Source organism: Oncorhynchus masou, chromosome 24, assembly GCF_036934945.1.
Source record: "Oncorhynchus masou masou isolate Uvic2021 chromosome 24, UVic_Omas_1.1, whole genome shotgun sequence".
NCBI classification, from domain to species: Eukaryota; Metazoa; Chordata; class Actinopteri; order Salmoniformes; family Salmonidae; genus Oncorhynchus; species Oncorhynchus masou.
This window is the reverse complement of record NC_088235.1, coordinates 98738405-98755953: the sequence shown is the minus strand read 5'-3', so window position 1 is coordinate 98755953 and position 17549 is coordinate 98738405. Positions and strand designations below refer to the sequence as shown.

The window sequence follows — 17549 nt, the reverse complement described above, 5'->3', positions numbered from 1 at the left end:
TTTTTTTTCACTTTCACTTAATTAGCATATGCAGCTAGCTAGTTTAGCTTACTCAAACACCCAGTTCAGACAGAGAGGGATGCTACGTTAGCTAGCTGACAATGGCTATCCAACACTGGACCTCTTCCAAGTCAAGGAAAGATTTTATTAATGTATTGCCACCAGGGCCTGCCAGTGTAACTGCTAAACTGCTTGCTGTACACTGTACTGTGTGATTGTAGCGGGTTTACTAACGTGTTAGTTGTAGTAGCTATGTTGACTATGACATTAATAAGGTGACAGGCCACATGTTGTATTGTGCACTGAAGTCCACAATCGAAGGAAAAAGGTGAGAGGAAGGGAGATCATTTTTTAAATTTCACCTTTATTTAACCAGGTAGGCCAGTTGAGAACAAGTTCCCATTTACAACTGTGACCTGGCCAAGATTTGTTTATTTTTTATTTCAACTTTATTTAACCAGGTAGGCCAGCTGAGAACAAGTTCTCATTTACAACTGCGACCTGGTCAAAATAAAGCAAAGCAGTGCAACACAAACAACACAGAGTTACACATAGACAAACACACAGTCAATAACACAATAGAAAGGTCTATATACAGTGTGTGCAAATGTAGTAAGATTAAGGAGGTAAGGCAATAAATAGGCCATAGGGGCGAAATAATGACAATTTAGCAATTAAACACTGGAGTGATAGATGTGCAGAAGTAGAGATACTGGGGTGCAAAGGAGCAAGAAATAAATAACAATATGGGAATGAGGTAATTGGGTGGGCTATTTACAGATGGGCTATGTACAGGTGCAATGATCGGTAAGCTGCTCTGACAGTTGATGCTTAAACTTAGTGAGGGAGATATAAGACTCCAGCTTCTGTGATTTTTGCAATTCGTTCTAGTCATTGGCAGTAGAGAACTGGAAGGAAATGCAGCCCAAGGAGGAGTTGGATTTGGGGATGCCCAGTGAAATATACTGCTGGAGAGCATGCTACGGGTGGGTGCTGCTATGGTGACCAGTGAGTTGAGATAAGGCAGGGCTTTACCTAGCAAAGACTTATAGATGACCTGGAGCCAGTGGATTTGTCGACAAATATGAAGCGAGGGCCAGCCAACGAGAGCATACAGGTCGCAGTGGTGGGTAGTATATGTGGCTTTGGTGACAAAATGGATGGCGCTGTGATAGATTAGATCCAATTTGCTGAGTAGAGTGTTGGAGGCTATTTTGTAAATGACATCAGCGAAGTCAAGGATTGGTAGGATAGTCAGTTTTACGAGGGTATGTTTGGAAGCATGAGCGAAGGATGCTTTGTTGTGAATAGGAAGCCGATTCAAGATTTAATTTGTATTGGAGATTCTTAATGTGAGTCTGGAAGGAGAATTTACAGTCTAACCAGACACCTAGGTATTTGTAGTTGTCCACATATTCTAAGTCAGAACCGTACAGAGTAGTGATGCTAGTCGGGCAGGAAGGTGAGGGCAGCTATTGGTTGAAGAGCATGCACTTAGTTTTACTAGCATTTAAAAGCGGTTGGAAGGAGTGTTGTATGGCATTGAAGCTCGTTTGGAGGTTTGTTAGCACAGTGTCCAAAGAAGGGCCAGATGTTTACAGAATGGCATCGTCTGCATAGAGGTGGATCAGAGAATCACCAACAGCAAGAGCGATCATTGATAGAAACAGAGAAAAGAATTGGCCCGAGAATTGAACCCTGTGTGGTTCATAGAGACTGCCAGAGGTCTGGACAACAGGCCCTCCGATTTGACATACTGAACTCTATCTGAGAAGTAGTTGGTGAACCAGGCGAGGCACTCATTTGAAAAGCCACTGTTGTAAACTTTCATTCATATGCAAAGTTGTAGCAAACTCATGATGAGGTATAGGGAAATTCTAGTTTCGTGTAGCAGTCTAAACCTATCAATGTTACATTGACAGTCATCCAATATGCTGTAATAGAAATAAGGCATTGCTCATAAAAAGTACAAATAAAATGTCCTGCCTCATCTTTAACAGTACCGACCACGACTGTCCACCATAGCTAACTTACTGTTTCTTAACAAAACAATTTGTTTTCGTGGCTGTGGTTTGTGCTGGGGTCTTGGTTGTTCTTAAGAAATGTAGCATAGCTAACTGCAGTGTTTGTCCTGTCTGAAATATGGCTACCCCGTAGCTTAGTCTGTGCAATGCACATGAAAGTGATTAGTATGGCAGTTTCCCAAAATGTGGTGGTTTTAAACTTAATGTGACTAACATTAACTAACTAGTTATGTTTTGTGTAAGAATGTATGACATATTGTGCTGCATGAACTGGCCATACACGTTAGCTAACGTTACAGTCTTACGTTGACTAGGGTTACTTAGCTAGCTAAAGTTAATTGGCTATCATAGCAACCAAGGACGTTCGCTACTGTCAGGATGGTGGTGTTGCCATCAGACGGGGGAAGACCCGTAATGAAATCCAGGGATATGTGAGACCAGGGATGGTGAGGGACAGGCAGTTGTTGAAGAAGACCAGCCGGAGCTTGCTGAGGAGTCTTGTTCTGCGCACAGACCTTGCAGGCAGCCACGGACGCGGAGACGTCCGGGACCATGGTAGGCCAATGGTCCAATGGGATCCCTGGTGGCAGGCAAGCCTGGAGGAGTGGGCCCACTCCAGAACTGAGGAGCGGACAGCGTCAGGCACAAACATCCGGTTATCTAAAAGTTTGCAAATCCCAGGAAACATTGCAGCTGCACCCTGGATGTACGATGGGGCCAATCCACCACCACTCTCACCTGCCCGGGATCCATCTTTACACTCCCTGTAGCGATGATGTAACCCAGGAAGGGGATGGTGGAGTGATGGAATTCACACTTCTCCGCTTTTACAAAAAACTGGTCCTCCAGGAGGCGTTGGAGAACCTGTCGAACGTGGAGCATGTGTTCTTGGGTGAAGTGGGAGAAGACGAGGAAGTCATCGAGGTAGACGAAGATGAACCGGTTCAACAAGTCGCGGAGATCATCATTAACAAGAGCCTGGAACACAGCTGGGGCATTGGTAAGACAAAATAATATGACCAGATGCTCATAGTGACCGCTGGCCCTGTTGAAGACAGTCTTCCACTCATCCCCTTCCTGTATCCGCACCAGGTGATAGGCGTTCTGTAGGTCCAGCTTGGAGAACACGGTGGCCCCCTGGAGCGACTCGAAGGCAGAGGAGTTGAGGGTAGCAGGTAGCGGTTCGTCACCGTGATGTCGTTGAGGCCCCGGTAGTCGATGCACGGATGCAGGGTTTTGTCTTCCTTCTCCACATAGAAGAACCCTGCACCGGTGGGGGAGGCAGAAGTATGGATGAACCCTGCAGCTAGACAGTCCTCAATGTAGTTTTCCATAGCCTTGGTCTCCGGACCCGACAAAGAGTACAGTCGTCCCTGGGACAGAGTGGTGCCTGGGGGAAGGTCAATCCCGCAGTCATAGGGTCAGTGCGGCGGAAGCGAAGTGGCTTGGGCCTTACTGAACACCTCCCAGAGTTCTTGGTACTCCGCGGAAATGGCAGAGAGGTCCGGGGTAACTTCCGAGCCCACAGGAAAACATCCCGGGGCAGGATGCGACTTCAGACAATGGGCGTGGAAGAAAGGGCTCCAACCCATAATGTCACCAGCAGTCCAGTCAATGATGGGATTGTGTCGCTGGAGCCAAGAGAATCCCAATACCACCGGAACCTGAGGAGACTTAATCAGTACAAATTGGATTTTCTCGCTGTGGTTCTCTGACACTCGTAGGTTGATGGGAGTGGTATTGTGAGTGACCTGGCCTATAGAGCGTCCGTCCAGCACACTAACATCCATGGGCATGGAGAGGGGCTGAGTGGGGATGCCCAGCTCGGCCACTGGGGTAGGCTGGGAGATTACGTGTGTGACCTGCTGCCCAATGGGGAAACGCCTGGTCATGGCGTTCTGCAAGGGTATGGAGTCTCTACATAAGACATTGCAGTTGTCCAATTGTTGTCCAATGGTGGCTCCTTGCAGGGAGACAGCGTTGTGGAACTGGTCTGAGTCTGATGGGTCAGTCATGGCAGGAAGTGTTGGCCTCTTCCTCTGAATGGGGAGGCCTGCATGGGAAGAGGCGTTCCAAGATTCGGAAAATCCTTAGATGATGGCAAGCAGCTTAGCTTAGCTAGCTAAGGTTAGTGTCTCTGTCAAGCAGGCTTCAAACTGTCTGTTAAGCGGGATTTCGGGGACAACAAATAACAGTCCTAGATGTTGAAAGCTAACCGCATCGCGGATTTCATGCAAAAAACAGTAGTTTTTTTTTTGTCAAAAGCAACAAACCGAGTAGCTGAGTGTTTCCAGCATTGAGCGTTCAGCTGTGCAGTCTGACAAAGACAAATACAAAGAATAATCACAATACTGTAGGTCAATTTGTGTGCAGTATTTGGCTGCTCTAACAAGGCAGGAAAGACAACAGGAAAAACATATTTGTACAGATTATTCGCAATCATAAAAAAAGAAAAACTACGTAATATGACTCAAGAACTGTCCAAATGGCGAAGAAACCTTTTTGCCTGTCAAAACCTGAACCCAGACAGCTATATGAATGTACATTCTTGTAGCCAGGGTTATGACGACTAGGAAATCAGGTTACAGGATTTGATTGAATGAGACCCAATCGTTTCTACTGTGTGTCTGAAAATAATGAGTAGGACTCAATATGAGAATGTAGAATATCAGAGATATTCAGTGTGTGTGTGTGTGTGTGTGTGTGTGTGTGTGTGTGTGTGTGTGTGTGTGTGTGTGTGTGTGTGTGTGTGTGTGTGTGTGTGTGTGTGTGTGCGTGCGTGTGTGCGTGTTTCAGGCTAACTCTAATAGCTCCGACATGCTCTTGAAGTAGAATCCCTCCCACACATTCCCACAGAGATTAGCTATTTGTCACAGAGCACAAATTCACCAGCATCAACAACACACACACACAAATACACACACAGACAGAGATATAAAGACACACACAGACACATGCAGATGCACGTACACATTCACAAGAACACACACTAAAACACACACCTACTGTTGACGCACATACACAACCACAGACAGAAGCGTACACACACAGGTACACAGGTACACAGGTACACAAAAACCTAACCAGAAAACACTGTTATTTCCAGTTAGCACCATATCACACATCAGCACATCAGAGACACGTAAGGGTAGACATACAATAATTAGGCCGAAGGCACCAACCTTCACACACTGAAACACACAAGCACACACACGGGAGATGCATGGCAAGTGCAGTGAGAGGCGGAGATGAGATGAGAGGAGACGGGGAGCTCCGGTTTTCTGCTCCCAGGAGCAGAAAAATTCTGGCGTGGGAGGAAGGATATGAGAAATCACAACCTGGATCATTATCCTAGAGCAAGGCAGAGTGCATGTGTGTGTGTGTGTGTGTGTGTGTGTGTGTGTGTGTGTGTGTGTGTGTGTGTGTGTGTGTGTGTGTGTGTGTGTGTGTGTGTGTGTGTGTGTCACGTAAAGAAGTCAGACAGGCTTAGCTGCTGTGACAGACCCGGTTGGAGCAGTGAATTTCCCCTTGCCTGTTGGCCAAACACGACAGGGTATAAATCTCAATTAGGCCACAGCTGCAACTACACAAAACACACACAGCACATGCGCACACGCATACACACATGCGCACATACATGCACAAACACACGCACACATGCACACATATGCGCACATGCACATACACACACACACACATGCGCACACACATGCACGCACACTCGGACACACATTCTCACACACAAAAACCCTCATTGTATTTCTTCTATATTGACTTTCTTATATCAAAATCCATAACTGATTCATAGACAGAAAGACTCATATTGCACTACAGTTATGTCCTCCACATCTATCATGTAGGGCACTACTGTCACCCAAATACAGTTGAGGTCGGATGTTTACATACACCTTAGCTAAATACATTTAAACTCAGTTTTTCACAATTCCTGACACTTAATCCTAGTAAAAATGTCCTGTCTTAGGTCAGTAAGGATCACCACTTTATTTTAAGAAAGTAAAATGTAAAATAGTAGAGAGAAGGATTTATTTCAGCTTTTATTTCTTTCATCAAATTCCCAGTGGGTCAGACATTTACATATGTAGCAATATAACTTTAGACCGTCCCCTCGCCCATACCCGGGCGCGAACCAGGGACCCTCTGCACACATCAACAACAGTCACCCACGAACCATCATTACCCATCGCTCCACAAAGCCGCGACCATGGCAGAGCAAGGGGAACTACTACTTCAAGGTCTCAGAGCAAGTGACGTCACCGATTGAAACGCTATTTAGTGCGCACCATCGCTAACTAAGCTAGCGTTTCACATCCGTTACACATACACTCAGTTCGTATTTGGTAGCATTGCCTTTAAATTGTTTAACTTGGGTCAAACGTTTCCGGTTGCCTTCCACAAGCTTCACACAGTAAATTGGGTGGATTTTGGCCCATTCCTCCTGACAGAGCTGGTGTAACTGAGTCAGGTTTCAAGGCCTCCTTGCTCGCACATGCTTTTTCAGTTCTGCCCACAAATTCTCTATGGGATTGAGGTCAGGGCTTTGTGATGCCCAGTCCAATACCTTGACTTTGCTGTCCTTAAGCCATTTTACTAACTTTGGAAGTATGCTTGGGATCATTGTCCATTTGGAAGACCCATTTGCGACCAAGCTTTAACTTCCTGACTGATGTCTTGAGATATTGCTTCAATATATCCACATAATTTTCCAACCTCATTAGGTCATCTATTTTGTGAAGTGCACCAGACCCTCCTGGAGCAAACAGCCCACAACATGATGCTGCCACCCCCATGTTTCACGGTTGGGATGGTGTTCTTCAGCTTGCAAGCCTCCATCTTTTTCCTCCAAGCATAACGATGGTTATTATGGCCAAAAAGTTCTATTTTTGTTTCAACAGACCAGAAAAGTACGATCTTTGTCCCCATGTGCAGTTGCAAACCGTAGTCTGGCTTTTTTATGGCGGTTTTGGAGCAGTGGCTTCTTCCTTGCTGAGCGGCCTTTCAGGTTATGTCGATATAGGACTTGTTTTACTGTGGATATAGATACATTTGTACCTGTTTCCTCCAGCATCTTCACAGGGTCCTTTGCTGTTGTTTTGGGATTGATTTGCACTTTTTGCACCAAAATACGTTCATCTCTAGGAGACAGAACATGTCTACTTCCTGAGCGGTATGACGGCTGCGTGGTCCCATGGTGTTTATACTTGCGGATCTATTGTTTGAACAGATGAATGTGGTACCTTCAGGCGTTTGGAAATTGCTCCCAAGGATGAATCGGACTTGTGGAGGTCTACAATTGTTTTTTTAAGGTCTTGGCTGATTTCTTTTGATTTTCCCATGAAGTCAAGCAAAGAGGCACTGAGTTTGAAGGTAGGACTTGAAATACATCCACAGGTACACCTCCAATTGACTAAAATGATCAGAAGCTTCTAAAGCCATGACATCATTTTCTGGAATTTCCCAAGCTGTTTAAAGGCACAGTCAACTTAGAGTATGTAAACTTCTGACCCACTGGAATTGTGATACAGTGAATTATAAGTGAAATAATCTGTCTGTAAACAATTGTTGGAAAAACTACTTGTGTCATGCACAAAGTAGATGTCCTAACCGACTTTTGTCCTAACAAGACAGTTGTGGAGTGTTAGAAAAAGTATTTTGAATGACTCCAACCTTAGTGTATGTAAACTTCCGACTTCAACTGTATGTCTCATATCTGCATCCCAAATGGCCCCCTATTCCCTATATACTGTAGTGTTAACTTAAAATGACACAACAACTAGGTTCCAGTTTAACAACATTTATCAAACCGTATTTCCACAATATATGGTTGCCATAGCACTCAGGCCAGGTCCACCAACAGTGAGACTACTGCGCAGGAGTACTAATAACAAAGTGATAGCACCGGAATAACAGAAATATAGGGATACTTAAAACATGAACTTAACATATAGTGCACTACTTTTGATCACTACTCTCTATCTCCCTTAGAGCCCTGGTCAACAGTAAGGGAAAGACCTAGTCAGTTGTACAACTTAATGCATTCAACTGAAATGCGTCTTCCGCATTTAACCCAACCCCCCTATATCAGAGAGGTGGGGGTGGATGCCATTATTGACATCCACATCTTCGGTGTCCGGGGAACAGTGAATTAACTGCTCAGGGACAGAATGACAGATTTGCACCTTTCGGTTACTGGCCCAACGCTCTAGGCTGGCCCAACGCTCTAGGCTGGCCCAATGCTCTAGGCTACCTAGCGCCACTATCAATAGAATAGGGTGCCATTTGGTACTAAGCTAATGTGTAGGAAATGTTATGGGGATGTAAAGCATTACACAGAGTGACCTCCCTCTTAATCTCTCTCCGTGTATTTTATCCTCTGTTTAAATCTCTGCATTCCTTTCATCCTCCATCCTTCATTCTTTAAAGGAGCCCAGCAAAAATATCAACCTGACAGTCTCAACGCTAGATAGAAACTTACTTAGAAATATACTCTACCTCTTTAGCTCTCTTCTTCTTCCCTCTCTTTCTCTTTCTCTCCCGCTCCCTCTCTCTTGTTCTCTCTCTGTATATCTCAATCCTGTTCTCTCCCTTCTCTCACTCTGTCTCTCTCTCCCTCTATATTATTTCTCTCTCTTCCATCTCTCTCTCTGTCTCCCTCCCTCTCTCTCTCCCTCTCTCTCTCTCTCCCTTTATATTCTTTCACTCTCTCTCACCCCCATCTCTCTCTCCAACTTAAGCTGATTGCTGAGACACCGTTTCAGACTCAAGAGGGGATAATGCTAATCATGTGACATAGCCATGGGGTGTGTGTGTGTGTGTGTGTGTGTGTGTGTGTGTGTGTGTGTGACATGCATGTGTAGCGTGCGTGCATGCGTTAGTAGTTTCAAGAGATATGCTCATAAAGTGTGGTAGCATAGAGACAGGAACACATAAAATAAGCTTTGCTCTCCTTGTGCTTTAAGACATAAAATAAGCTTTGCTCTCCTCATGCTTTAAGACATAAAATAAGCTTTGCTCTCCTCGTGCTTTAAGACATAAAATAAGCTTTGCTTTCCTTATTAGTAAAAACTTTGGGATTCAAAATTATAGTTGACAAAGACTGGTTTGAGTGTGTTTGAATATATTTTCGTATTCTAGGGGTTTCTACTACTCAGTTCTACTCCTCTTGTTCCTCTGTAGTAGAGAGCCGGTGGTGGATACCTGCCAGAGACAGGGGGAATTAAATACAAGGAAAAGAGAGAGAAAATGACTGAAAGAACAAAAGAGATGGATCTTCAATTTACTTTCCTACCTTATTATGTCAAGGAATGTATCGATCGGCAGAATGATACAAGGCCTGAGGGACAGAGTGGATGAGTGAGAGAGGGATGGAAGAAGGGAGGGGAGGAGAAGGTCAAGGAGCAGAGAGAATTAGAGCGAGAAAGATAGAGGGATCATCCCAAAGAACAGAATTGGAGCGTGAGATATGGAAAAATGGCGAGTAAAAAAGATTTCTAGAGACATAGGAAGGAAAGAGAAAATAAGGTGGATTTACATATTGTATTTCGTACAGTACGGCATAATTTTCCTCTTGCAAACACACACATGCTATGAGTCACAGTAACATTTTAAATAAAGAGGATATCTGATACTGTATCTGTGGGGTGTAGCTCAGTGTGAGAGAAAGACACAGAGAGAGAGAGAGAGAGAGAGAGAGAGAGAGAGAGAGAGAGAGAGAGCATGAAAGAGAGAGAGAGCATGAAAGAGAGAGAGAGAGACAGGGAGATATATGCTCTAATGTATGTGTAGCTGTAAGCTTGTTTAGAGCTGTGGCCTGGTAAAGCAAATTAGGAGCGTGATAAGCTTTCTACTGCCAGACTACTGTAATCATATTAATAATGCATGTGCCACAGATAACAGCCTCTACCTCCTTCTACCAGACACACCTACCAGCTCTCACAGTCTCATGTCAGAATTAGACATTCATCCATGTTTCTCAGATGTCAAATTTCGAAGTTGTTCAAAACGTAACATTTCTAAGTGTGTAAGGTTAGGGTTAAGTTCAGACAATAACTCCAAAATCTTAAGGTTAGGCATTAACTTCGAATGGTTAAGGTAAGGGTTAAAGTTTGGGATAGGCTTAAAACAAAATTATAAAAAACAACTTTATATCGCTGGATTCAAACTTGCAACCTTTGGAATCAAAGGCCAAAACCTAGTTGAAGGCATCAGTGCTCACTGTTGCCCCTAGTGGCACATTTCCACATCATCTCCCGACATCCTCAGACATGCATGGATGTGGACACACACACACACACACACACACATACACACATACACACATACACACATACACACATACACACATACACACACACACACACTGCGGTTAGGGGACCAATAGGATGGAGGGACTCACTGTGGCCAGCTCGTCAAACTTCCCGAAGAGTTCGTTGAGCAGTTTGACCAGTTCCTGGGCAGTACACTGAGACGCCAGACTGGTAAACCCCACGATGTCTGCAAACAAGATACTGGAGGGGAGGGAGGGGAGGGGGGAAAGAAAGAAAGAAAGATAGACATTATTATACTGTTTCTAACAATGACCATTTAAAAAGGTCTAATCATGCGAAAGGGCCCTCTCAGTCACAAATAACATTATTTTCTTGTAGCACAGTTGAGCTTATTTGAGTCAGACACTGTCAACACTACTTTGTTGATGAATATGAATGTACTGAGCTAAGAAGAAGATGTGCTTGTCAGCTTCTCCCAGTTTATCAAAGGGATAAAAACCAAATCATCGCAATCACACACATGCACGAACGCGCACACATACAACACACAGACACCCACGAACGAGTGAGTAAAGGAGAGTATCTTGTAGAACAGTCTGTTCAAAAGTAGTGCACAATAAAGGGAGTAGGGTGCCATTTAGGATGAAGGCAGTGTTGCTTTAGTTTGAATGGAGTATTAAAAGCAATTTGCCACAGCACAGATGGTTTGAACAGCAAGGTGTTATATACTGAACAAAAATATAAACACAACATGCAACAATTTGAAAGATTTTACTGAGTTACAGTTCATATAAGGAAATCAGTCAATTGAAATGAATTAATTAGGCCCTAATCTATGGATTTCACATGACTGGGAATACAGATCTGTTGGGTTTGGATCAGAAAACCAGTCAGTATCTGGTGTGACCACCACTTGCCTCATGCAGGGCGACACATCTCTTTCGCATAGAGTTGATCAGGCTGTTGATTGTGGCCTGTGGAATGCTGTCCCACATGTCTTTAATGGCTGTGCAAAGTTCTTAGATATTGGCGGGAACTGGAACACGCTGTTGTACTCGTCATCCCAAACATGATCAATGGATGACATGCCTGGTGATTATGCAGGCTATGCAAGAACTGGGACATTTTCAGCTCCCAGGAATTGTGTACAGATCCTTTGAGAATGGGGCTGTGTATTACCATGCTGAAACATGAGGTGATGATGGCGGAAGAATGGCACGACAATGGGCTTCAGAATCTCATCACGGTATCTCTGTGCATTCAAATTGCAATAGATAAAATGCTATTGTGTTTGTTGTCTGTAGCTTATGTCTGCCCATACCATAACCCATGCCATAATGCAAGAGAGTGTAACTTCAGGAAGCCATAATGTTAGAGAGTGTTACTTCAGTAAGCCATAATGTGAGAGAGTGTAACTTCAGGAAGCCATAATGTGAGAGAGTGTAACTTCAGTAAGACATAATGTGAGAGAGTGTAACTTCAGTAAGCTAAAATGTGAGAGAGTGTAACTTCAGTAAGACATAATGTGAGAGAGTGTAACTTCAGTAAGACATAATGTGAGAGAGTGTAACTTCAGTAAGCTAAAATGTGAGAGAGTGTAACTTCAGGAAGCCATAATGTGAGAGAGTGTAACTTCAGTAAGCCATAATGTTAGAGAGTGTAACTTCAGGAAGCCATAATTTGAGAGATTGTAACTTCAGTAAGCAATAATGTTAGAGAGTGTATCTTCAGTAAGCCATAATGTGAGAACTTCAGTAAGCCATAATGTAACTTCAGTAAGCCATAATGTGAGAGAGTGTAACTTAAGCCATAATGTGATAGAGTGCAACTTGTGAGAGAGTAACTTCAGTAAGCCATAATGTTAGAGAGTGTAACTTCAGTAAGCCATAATGTTCAGTAAGCCATAATGTGATAGAGTGCAACTTCTCATAATGTAAGTGTAACTTCAGGAAGCCATAATGTGAGAAGATAATGTGAGAGAGTGCAACTTCAGTAAGCCATAATGTGAGAGAGTGCAACTTCAGTAAGCCATAATGTGATAGAGTGCAACTTCAGGAAGCATAATGTGAGAGTGTAACTTCAGGAAGCTAAAATGTGAGAGAGTGTAACTTCAGGAAGCCATAATGTGAGAGAGTGTAACTTCAGGAAGCCATAATGTGAGAGAGTGTAAAATCAGTAAGCCATAATGTGAGAGAGTGTAACTTCAGTAAGCCACAATGTGAGAGAGTGTAACTTCAGGAAGCCATAATGTTAGAGAGTGTAACTTCAGGAAGCCATAATGTGAGAGAGTGTAACTTCAGTAAGCCATAATGTAACTTCAGAAGCCATAATGTGAGAGTGTAACTTCAGGAAGCCATAATGTGAGAGAGTGTAACTTCAGTAAGCCATAATGTGAGAGAGTGTAACAGGAAGCCATAATGTGAGAGAGTGTAACTTCAGTAAGCCATAATGTGAGAGAGTGTAACTTCAGGAAGAGAGTGTAACTTCATAATAATGTGAGAGAGTGTAACTTCAGGAAGCCATAATGTGAGAGAGTGTAACTTCAGTAAGCCATAATGTGAGAGAGTGTAACTTCAGGAAGCCATAATGTGAGAGAGTGTAACTTCAGTAAGCCATAATGTGAGAGAGTGTAACTTCAGGAAGCCATAATGTGAGAGAGTGTAACTTCAGGAAGCCATAATGTGAGAGAGTGTAACTTCAGTAAGCCATAATGTGAGAGAGTGTAACTTCAGTAAGCCATAATGTTAGAGAGTGTAACTTCAGGAAGCCATAATGTGAGAGAGTGTAACTTCAGTAAGCCATAATGTGAGAGTGTAACTTCAGTAATGTGAACTTCAGTAAGCCATAATGTGAGAGAGTGTAACTTCAGTAAGCCATAATGTGAGAGAGTGTAACTTCAGGAAGCCATAATGTGAGAGAGTGTAACTTCAGTAAGCCATAATGTGAGAGAGTGTGAAGCCATAATGTGAGAGTGTAACTTCAGGAAGCCATAATGTGAAGTGTAACTTCAGTAAGCCATAATGTGAGAGAGTGTAACTTCAGTAAGCCATAATGTGAGAGAGTGTAACTTCAGGAAGCCATAATGTGAGAGAGTGTAACTTCAGTAAGCCATAATGTGAGAGAGTGTAACTTCAGTAAGCCATAATGTGAGAGAGTGTAACTTCAGGAAGCCATAATGTGAGAGTGTAGTGAGAGAGTGTAACTTCAGTAAGCCATAATGTGAGAGAGTGTAACTTCAGGAAGCCATAATGTGAGAGAGTGTAACTTCAGTAAGCCATAATGTGAGAGAGTGTAACTTCAGGAAGCCATAATGTGAGAGAGTGTAACTTCAGTAAGCCATAATGTGAGACAGTGTAACTTCAGTAAGCCATAATGTGAGAGAGTGTAACTTCAGTAAGCCATAATGTGAGAGAGTGTAACTTCAGGAAGCCATAATGTGAGAGAGTGTAACTTCAGTAAGCCATAATGTGAGAGAGTGTAACTTCAGGAAGCCATAATGTGAGAGAAGTGTAAACTTCAGTAAGCCATAATGTGAGAGAGTGTAACTTCAGTGAGAGCAGTAAGCATAATGTGAGAGAGTGTAACTTCAGGAAGCCATAATGTGAGAGAGTGTAACTTCAGTAAGCCATAATGTGAGAGAGTGTAACTTCAGTAAGCCATAATGTGAGAGAGTGTAACTTCAGTAAGCCATAATGTGAGAGAGTGTAACTTCAGGAAGCCATAATGTGAGAGAGTGTAACTTCAGTAAGAAGCCATAATGTGAGAGAGTGTAAAGCTTCAGTAAGCCATAATGTGAGAGAGTGTAACTTCAGTAAGACATAATGTGAGAGAGTGTAACTTCAGGAAGCCATAATGTGAGAGAGTGTAACTTCAGTAAGCCATAATGTGAGAGAGTGTAACTTCAGGAAGCCATAATGTGAGAGAGTGTAACTTCAGTAAGCCATAATGTGAGACAGTGCAACTTCAGAAAGCCATAATGTGAGAGAGTGTAACTTCAGTCACTTCAGTGAGAGAGTGTAACTTCAGTAAGCCATAATGTGAGAGAACTTCAGGAAGCCATGTAACTTCAGGAAGCCATAATGTGAGAGAGTGTAACTTCAGTAAGCCATAATGTGAGAGAGTGTAACTTCAGTAAGCCATAATGTGAGAGAGTGTAACTTCAGTAAGCCATAATGTGAGAGAGTGTAACTTCAGTAAGAAGCCATAATGTGAGAGAGTGTAACTTCAGTAAGCCATAATGTGAGAGAGTGTAACTTCAGTAAGCCATAATGTGAGAGAGTGTAACTTCAGGAAGCCATAATGTGAGAGAGTGTAACTTCAGTAAGCCATAATGTGAGAGAGTGTAACTTCAGTAAGCCATAATGTGAGAGAGTGTAACTTCAGTAAGCCATAATGTGAGAGAGTGTAACTTCAGTAAGCCATAATGTGAGAGAGTGTAACTTCAGTAAGCATAATGTGAGAGAGTGTAACTTCAGTAAGCCATAATGTGAGAAGCAACAATGTGAGAGAGTGCAACTTCAGTAAGCCATAATGTGAGAGAGTGTAACTTCAGGAAGCCATAATGTGAGAGAGTGTAACTTCAGGAAGCCATAATGTGAGAGATTGTAACTTCAGTAAGCCATAATGTGAGAGAGTGTAACTTCAGTAAGCCATAATGTGAGAGAGTGCAACTTCAGGAAGCCATAATGTGAGAGAGTGTAACTTCAGTAAGCCATAATGTTAGAGAGTGTAACTTCAGTAAGCCATAATGTGAGAGAGTGTAACTTCAGTAAGCCATAATGTGAGAGAGTGTAACTTCAGTAAGCCATAATGTGAGAGAGTGTAACTTCAGTAAGCCATAATGTGTAGAGAGTTCAGTAAGCTTCAGTAAGCCATAATGTGAGAGAGTGTAACTTCAGGAAGCCATAATGTGAGAGAGTGTAACTTCAGTAAGCCATAATGTGAGAGAGTGTAACTTCAGGAAGCCATAATGTTAGAGAGTGTAACTTCAGGAAGCCATAATGTGAGAGAGTGTAACTTCAGTAAGCCATAATGTGAGAGAGTGTAACTTCAGTAAGCCATAATGTGAGAGAACTTCAGTAACTTCAGTAAGCCATAATGTGAGAGAGTGTAACTTCAGGAAGCCATAATGTGAGAGAGTGTAACTTCAGTAAGCCATAATGTGAGAGAGTGTAACTTCAGTAAGCCATAATGTGAGAGAGTGTAACTTCAGTAAGCCATAATGTGAGAGAGTGTAACTTCAGGAAGCCATAATGTGAGAGAGTGTAACTTCAGGAAGCCATAATGTGAGAGAGTGTAACTTCAGGAAGCCATAATGTGAGAGAGTGTAACTTCAGTAAGCCATAATGTGAGAGAGTGTAACTTCAGTAAGCCATAATGTGAGAGAGTGTAACTTTAGGAAGCCATAATGTTAGAGAGTGTAACTTCAGGAAGCCATAATGTGAGAGAGTGTAACTTCAGTAAGCCATAATGTTAGAGAGTGTATCTTCATTAAGCCATAATGTGAGAGAGTGTAACTTCAGTAAGCCATAATGTGAGAGAGTGTAACTTCAGTAAGCCATAATGTTAGAGAACTTCAGTAAGCCATAATGTGAGAGAGTGTAACTTCAGTAATGTGAGAGAGTGTAACTTCAGTAAGCCATAATGTTAGAGAGAGTGTAACTTCAGGAAGCCATAATGTGAGAGAGTGTAACTTCAGGAAGCCATAATGTGAGAGAGTGTAACTTCAGTAAGCAATAATGTGAGAGAGTGTAACTTCAGTAAGCCATAATGTGATAGAGTGTAACTTCATAATGTGAGAGTGTAACTTCAGTAAGCCATAATGTGAGAGAGTGTAACTTCAGTAAGCCATAATGTGAGAGAGTGTAACTTCAGGAAGCCATAATGTGAGAGAGTGTAACTTCAGAGCCATAATGTGAACTTCAGTAAGCCATAATGTGAGAGAGTGTAACTTCAGGAAGCCATAATGTGAGAGAGTGTAACTTCAGGAAGCCATAATGTGAGAGAGTGTAACTTCAGTAAGCCATAATGTGAGAGAGTGTGAGAGAGTGTAACTTCAGTAAGCCATAATGTGAGAGAGTGTAACTTCAGTAAGCCATAATGTGAGAGGTGTAACTTCAGTAAGCCATAATGTGAGAGAGTGTAACTTCAGTAAGCCATAATGTGAGAGAGTGTAACTTCAGGAAAGCCATAATGTGAGAGAGTGTAACTTCAGTAAGCCATAATGTGAGAGAGTGTAGAGAGTGTTCAGGAAGCCATAATGTGAGAGAGTGTAACTTCAGCCATAATGTGAGAGAGTAACTTCAGTAAGCCATAATGTGAGAGAGTGTAACTTCAGTAAGCCATAATGTGAGAGAGTGTAACTTCAGTAATGTGAGAGAGTGTAACTTCAGAAGCCATAATGTGAGAGAGTGTAACTATAATGTGAGAGTGTAACTTCAGAAGTAATGTAACTTCAGTAAGCCATAATGTGAGAGAGTGTAACTTCAGGAAGCCATAATGTGAGAGAGTGTAACTTCAGTAAGCCATAATGTGAGAGAGTGTAACTTCAGGAAGCCATAATGTGAGAGAGTGTAATTTCAGTAAGCCATAATGTGAGACAGTGCAACTTCAGTAATCCATAATTTGATAGAGTGCAACTTCTCATAATGTGAGAGTGTAACTTCAGTAAGCCATAATGTGAGAGAGTGTAACTTCAGTAAGCCATAATGTGAGAGAGTGTAACTTCAGGAAGCCATAATGTGAGAGAGTGTAACTTCAGTGCCATAATGTGAGAGAGTGTAACTTCAGTAAGCCATAATGTGAGAGAGTGTAACTTCAGGAAGCCATAATGTGAGAGTGTACTTCAGGAAGCCATAATGTGAGAGAGTGTAACTTCAGTAAGCCATAATGTGAGAGAGTGTAACTTCAGTAAGCTTCAGTAAGCCATAATGTGAGAGAGTGTAACTTCAGTAAGCCATAATGTGAGAGAGTGTAACTTCAGGAAGCCATAATGTGAGAGAGTGTAACTTCAGGAAGCCATAATGTGAGAGAGTGTAACTTCAGTAAGCCATAATGTGAGAGAGTGTAACTTCAGTAAGCCATAATGTGAGAGAGTGTAACTTCAGTAAGCCATAATGTGAGAGAGTGTAACTTCAGTAAGCCATAATGTGAGAGAGTGTAACTTCAGTAAGCCATAATGTGAGAGAGTGTAACTTCAGGAAGCCATAATGTGAGAGAGTGTAACTTCAGTAAGCCATAA

At 42.5% G+C, this 17549-nt stretch overlaps 1 protein-coding gene across 1 annotated transcript in view; it reads right to left on the bottom strand.

The window, feature by feature from the left end:
- adcy1a (adenylate cyclase 1a) overlaps nt 1–17549 on the bottom strand; it is a 124050-nt gene that overhangs the window by 62165 nt on the left and 44336 nt on the right. Inside the window, exon 4 of the mRNA XM_064932985.1 lies at nt 10438–10549. Coding sequence (XP_064789057.1) covers nt 10438–10549 — 112 coding nt within the window. The remainder of the gene's footprint in view (nt 1–10437; nt 10550–17549) is intronic.